Source organism: Limulus polyphemus, unplaced genomic scaffold (genome assembly GCF_000517525.1).
Source record: "Limulus polyphemus unplaced genomic scaffold, Limulus_polyphemus-2.1.2 Scaffold3048, whole genome shotgun sequence".
NCBI lineage: Eukaryota > Metazoa > Arthropoda > Merostomata > Xiphosura > Limulidae > Limulus > Limulus polyphemus.
This window is the reverse complement of record NW_013668658.1, coordinates 115,666-122,044: the sequence shown is the minus strand read 5'-3', so window position 1 is coordinate 122,044 and position 6,379 is coordinate 115,666. Positions and strand designations below refer to the sequence as shown.

The following is a 6,379-nucleotide window of genomic DNA, read 5'->3' as shown; positions in this document are numbered from 1 at the left end:
TGGGATTGACCGTCACATTATAACGCCCCCCACGGCTGAAAGGGCGAGTATGTTTGGTGTGAGGGGGGATTTGAACCCGCAACCCTCAAATTGCGAGTCGAGCGCCTTATCCACCTGGCCATGCCGGGCTCTCTTATAGTAGGAACGGGGCGGATACACAATACATGTAATACAAATTATTTACTCATATACACCTTTAACAACCAAATAAATAAATCTTCAAAGTTAAAAGTCATAGAACCACTTGAGAAAATCAGCAGAGCAGATGCAAAAATTCGGAAAGTCACAAATTTCTCCCTGATTGACTGGCATTGTTGAACTCTTCTAGCTGTGTAACAAACAGGATTGCCATAGTTATAAGTGCACCAAATAGAACAATAGCCAGAGACCACGTGCTGGTGCTAGCATTTCTCTATACTAAACATCACCAAAATGAACAGCTATTTGACATACATCAGGTAATACCTTGAGCAGGAATGCCATTTTAAAATTCATACGTCCACTCGCTCACTCATCAACACAAATGAATGAATGGTGCATAAGATCATGTCACCTTATATGAAAAAAAGTGCATGAACAAGTGAAAAAAGTATTAAAAGAAAGTGAAAGTGTAGGAATGGGCATACCGAAAAGTGAGGAAACAAGGTAGGAATGGGTATGGTGTAAGAAAACTTCCTCTGTAGAATCTCAAAAGGGGGCGTGTCCAACAACCGGACCATGCCTACTTCGTTTTTCTGTATTCATGATAGTATACAAGTTATGGGTACATACAAAGGTCTGTCTATGATTATTCTACCTTTGTATAGACAGTAACGAATCTACGACGTCGATACACAGAAGCCTCTTAGGTTTTTTTTATCTGTATATTTTAATCCACGTATATAACTAATATACGAAATCCCGTTGCCTTCTCAGGCAAAGTGCAAAAGGAGGGACAAGTTTTAGAGAAAAACATACTAATTAAAGGTCTACACGAATATCTGATTCTTCTGATGTCGTATAAACAGACTTTATAATACGTGTATTGTGTCCAATAATTCGATTCACAGAAACCTCTAGTCATTGTATGATAAGCATAACCAAGTTTGATAAGTTTAATCCACCTGTTTTATTGTACACAGAATAGAAAAGAGTAGGCATGGCTTGGATGTTGGACACGCCTCCTTGTGAGGTTGTACAGAAGAAGTTTTATTACACCATGCCCATTCCTACAGTGTTTCCTTACTTTTTGGTGCACCCAATACTACACTTTCAATTTTTTTAAATATATATTTTTTCATTTGTTAAAAAGTATTCTATGATAAATGGATAACAGCGAGGGTACGCGACTGATGAATCAATACATTCTAATCATTATAAGGTTTTTTTATTACATTGCATATTCCGTAGTAGACCCATATATAAAACTAGCAACATTATTTAATTCTGATCTGTGCAGTTAGCTTGCTTTGAACAGAAGATACTGATAACTGGAACTTACCTGAGCTACAAGTGTGTTGAGGATAAGGAAACCCCACAAAAACAAGAATGTCCGAGAACTATAGATTCCTAACATAGGGTAGGATATAAAATGAAAGACAGTGGGTAACGTAAGTGTGAGTGGCAGTTCTCCAATCATCTTGGCTAGGTAGTAGGCTGATAATCTATACGCTCCTGAAGCCCTTTCCTTGTTAATGACCACCTGTTCCGGAGGAACTGGAAGAAAAAAACAGTTTTTATTGGTTTACAGACATGAAACCCAATAAGTCCTTATGAAAACCCTTTACAGTTTTTATACAGTTGTAATGGGTATAAAATGTTATTTATACTAAAAATAACTTTTAATTGAAAAGAATAATTCATGTTTACCGAAAGCGCGGGTAATGTTATGCCTATAGATAAGTTAATTAACTATCAACGAAACGGGATGAAAGTAAAATTATGACAATACAAGTTCTGTTACTTACAAGATATCAAAGCTCCAAATAATGCAAACAGCATCCAGTACGTCATACTGAAGAACATCTGCAACATATTTAACGTAAAATACTATATCTAGTTTCAATAAAATATTACTAAACAACAAAAATAGTCCTTTTTTGTTGTTTGGATTTCTATGCTCATTTCAACTGGTAAGTTTTATAAAACATTTCAATCTAGCCAGCAAAACATACTCTGTCCAACTACAGTTTAGGAAATTGGGAAAGCCAGTAGACAACCAATACGTTAAGCTAATAGGGGTGTAGTTTGAATGAGTAAAACTTCGGATCAAAGATTTTTTTATATATTAAGCTAGGAAAACGTTTTTTGAATCAAAAGTTGGAATATTGTACTTAAACATTTTAAGTTATCTTAACATTTTCCATCTTCTTTCAATTTGTTTACAGTTTATCTTTACACGTTAGTTTACACAGCGGTTATTGAAGTCTTATAGTTAATCGTGTAGGTGAATATGTGACTTCCCGCAATCGATAAAAACACAAAATACGAAACTTAACATTAAGAATATGAACCTTAGACGTCAAGTTTAACTTTTTTGTGACAACAAATATACAGTCTTGGCCAAAATGTTTGCATATACTGTAACAAATAAGATCATTATTATTAAGATGGAATACAAATACGCTTAGTGCTGTCAAACTGAGAAATGCATGTTATATTAAACAACTACATATGTAATTTGTATGATGAGACAGGTTCTATGGACATCATAAACGATTTATTAGAACAGCAAACAATTTCATCAGACACCTGTATTCAGCATTCTGCCTATCACAACAATACCTTACCAAAATATATATAATGACAAAGTACAACATAAAAGTATTATAAACACCGTCTGTAACCCTATATCACTGCATATTAAACATTCAGTACTTGTTTGGTCCTCCTTGTACTCTAATAACCATCTCAAGGCGACGTGGCATGCTGTCGATGAGACTATTGATGTAATTCACCGTGACTTCATCCCAATTTGTTACTAGAAGACGCTGCAACTCAGCTACAGTAGTTGGTTTAGGGTCGTGCTTGGCAATTTTCCGGCTCAGTCTTGCCCAACAGTTTTCAATTGGATAACAATTTGGAGATTTTGCTGACCATGGTAATCTTATAACGTCCTCCTGGTCGAGATATCCTGTACAATACGTGCACTCTTGGCAGTGGCATTGCCATCCTGGAACACAAAGTTATTACTAAACCTTGCCTTAGCATATAGCAGAAATATCGTCTCCATGTGATGCCTGAAGGAGGCGCCATTGACGTTACCCTGGGGGATATGAAGAGCAGTTTTGCCACCATAATTAATAGCTGCTCAAACATGTACTGCCCCACCTCCTGTGGGAAAGACAGTCTTCCCTCATCTGCTCTCCACGCAAGCATTGAACACGTATCCTACAGCCAACTTTAACAAGCCGGAAATACGACTCATTTGAAAAGATGACATGTCGCCAGTGTCCCAACTCTAAGTTGGCATGTTGTCTTGTCAAAGTAACATGGTGATGGCGGTGAATACTGGTTAATATCGGTTTGCAGACAGTCCTTTTTGCAAAATGACCTTACTTGACCAGTCTTCGATTCCTTGTTCTCCTGGATACCCTGAAGTGAATGTGTTAATGCTGTTTCTATCGTAAGGTGTTGCAAAATTTCTGTCGACTTTGACGTGTTAACCTAATCAAAACACAGTCATCTCGGGTGGTAGTTTTTCGGCATCTACTAGTAGACCTTCCTGGAACAACATTTCCTGTAGTCCAATGACGTTTCAGGGTTCTGGATAAAGTACACTTGGGACATCCTACTGTTCTGGCTGTCCGCTTGCTTGAAACCATTTCTGGACAGTCGAACAATTTGACAACCTATAATTCCTGGCACGTGACGAGGCATGACTCTACACTAAGTATAGAGAAATTGTCTGAACAAAGCGTTGATCTGTTTCGAAAAAGATTACATCAAAAGTACACCTTTTTATACAAAACAGGTGTGTATGTGTGTTTTGACGAACAAATGCTTAAAACAACTTATATAGTCCAGCATAACAACTTGTACATGTCTGTCTTCTCTGTTACGACTCGAGCATGTACTCAATAACTACTCCATGTACGTAGACAGTAACATCAATATAAAATAGTATGCAAACATTTTGGCCATACTTTGTACTTAAAAACGACTAAACATGATTTCATCAAATTAAATTTCCTTATATATCTGTGTTTTGTTGAAGATATTATGAGTATACAAGTTATTATTCAGTAACAGTTTAACCCACAAACACTAACCCAGCCACGAATGTCCGAGAGCGTTGGCTCTGTCCTCTGGATCTGGAACCAGATAAGACCACAGATCAGACCTAGTCCTAAGGTCTGTACCCAGTTCAGTTTAGATAACATGCGACTTTTGGCTTCGAGAAAGTTACGTTGTGTAAGAACTTTAAGTTGGGTCCAAAACGATGTTGGCCATTTTACTTCTTCTTCATCTTCTAGATCATCCTGACTGCTGTATGTTGAGCTAACAACTTCAGACCATGATGATTTCCCTGAATCATAATCTTCTAGATCTGCATGGAAAATCATTTCAACAGGAGTGTTAACAGTTTGTTAACACATTCAGGTAAAAATACATATATATATGTGTGTGTGTGATTTTAGGAACATACACGTTTCATGTATAATTATTGAAAATAATGTTCATATTTATTGTCGTCTGTAAAACTTACATCAAAAACCTAAAACAAGAAACTCTACGTGGAAGAATTATCTCATAACTTTTAGCACTAAGTCAAAAACCATTATTTTCACTCTTCCTTCTTTACTTAAAATAAAGCAAACGTTAAAACTGAAAAAAAAATGTCTCATTTCGTGTTAAAAATATAGTGTGAGAGGAAAATATTAAAATTTTATCTTTAAACTATAGTTTCAGATAAAACTAACCTATTTTGTGGTAAAAGGTTCGCAGCTTCTTGTGCTGATCTATCAAAATTCTTAATTCCACAGGTCTAACGTCGGCGTACTTAGATAAAGGTGAGATGTTCCATAAGGGCTGTTCTGAGATACGGCGTAGAGATGGATCGATGTTCTCTGGTTCAGGATTCTCTAATTCACTAAAATAAAATCGAAAACATCCAACTAGTAAATATTACCATTCTTAACTTTACTAGTTAAAATCATAATGTATAGACAGAAATGAATAAAAGACAACACTGGTTTCTTTGACCAACAATACATCAAGTAATGCAGTATCTCTGTAATACACAAAAAGAAACATTACCATTTTTCATTAATTTACTAGATTACCGTATTCTCTCCTTTAAGCGCCCTCTGCATGACTTCAAAAATAAAAAAAAACAAGCATTCTCTTTAAAATCGCTCGTTGTCATGATTTTGAAGGTAATAAATCTGACTTAGCTGTATTTTCTATATTTTATTGTGCAATAAATATTATTATGAAGCCAATATTTAGAGCTATATCCGGTGAATTTTGCAACGATACTACACAACTGCCTGTTCCTATTACCATTAAACCATTCCCAATTCAACATGCAAGTCTGCACTTGTTCAGCATGACGTCACTTAATCAAGCGTGTAAACTAAAGGCAAAATGGAAGAAAGAATACGGTAAACCAATCACAGGGGCACAAACTATCATTTTCCACTGATATGTTAGTTTGAACCAACAGCAGAAGCAAATATTTATGTTTTGTAATGCACTAGGATGAAGCAACGAAACACATATACTCGAAACGATAAAACAAAAGAACTAAAACAAATGAACAATATCCTATTGGTATGCAATAGAGATAATCTTTTGTTTCGGTATAACGATGCTAATTTAAATATCAAGCATAGATTATTCTTACCAGTGCTGAAACGTATTCCAGATTTTCTTATTGTAGTTTGAATACTCAAATGCTTTTATATTTAAGCTGTGAAAATTAGCAGCTTCGTCCTCGTCTTCAGGAAGATGCAGTAATTCTGAAAACTCTTCGGGAAAGTCTAGGTTACTCCTGTTGAACAAACATGATGACAAGATACTTTAAAGTAATTTGTAACCTACTTATGAAAAATACGTGAAATAATTACGCAAATTCTTAATAAACATACCAAGAACTAAATCATTATTAGCTTCTGATCAGAGAAAGCTGCTAACATGGATAAACAGTCTCACTGGGAGTATGAGATGCCATAAAAATTATAATAATTAGACTGCAGTGATTCATGAGTTGGATACTCTCGCTGACATTGATATTTTCAGTTGTAATCCCAGGCTCATGGGGGTTCGAGAAGCGTAAGAGAATTGGATTAGTTCTAAATGCAGATACTAAGTTAACAATGCAAAATAATCCTCATAATGAAAATATATATAGCAGATAAATATATGAAATATAATAAATATTGTTGCGTCAGCGAGT

At 35.5% G+C, this 6,379-nt stretch overlaps 1 protein-coding gene across 1 annotated transcript in view; it reads right to left on the bottom strand.

Annotated features, from left to right (window-relative positions):
* Positions 1 to 6,379, bottom strand: part of LOC106468540 (ABC transporter G family member 21-like) — an 81,743-nt gene that overhangs the window by 2,766 nt on the left and 72,598 nt on the right. Inside the window, exons 10-14 of the mRNA XM_022396876.1 lie at positions 5,828 to 5,974; positions 4,902 to 5,071; positions 4,251 to 4,528; positions 1,947 to 2,004; positions 1,481 to 1,695 (exon numbers count right to left, since the gene is read on the bottom strand). Of these exons, the coding sequence (XP_022252584.1) occupies positions 1,481 to 1,695; positions 1,947 to 2,004; positions 4,251 to 4,528; positions 4,902 to 5,071; positions 5,828 to 5,974 (868 nt within the window). The remainder of the gene's footprint in view (positions 1 to 1,480; positions 1,696 to 1,946; positions 2,005 to 4,250; positions 4,529 to 4,901; positions 5,072 to 5,827; positions 5,975 to 6,379) is intronic.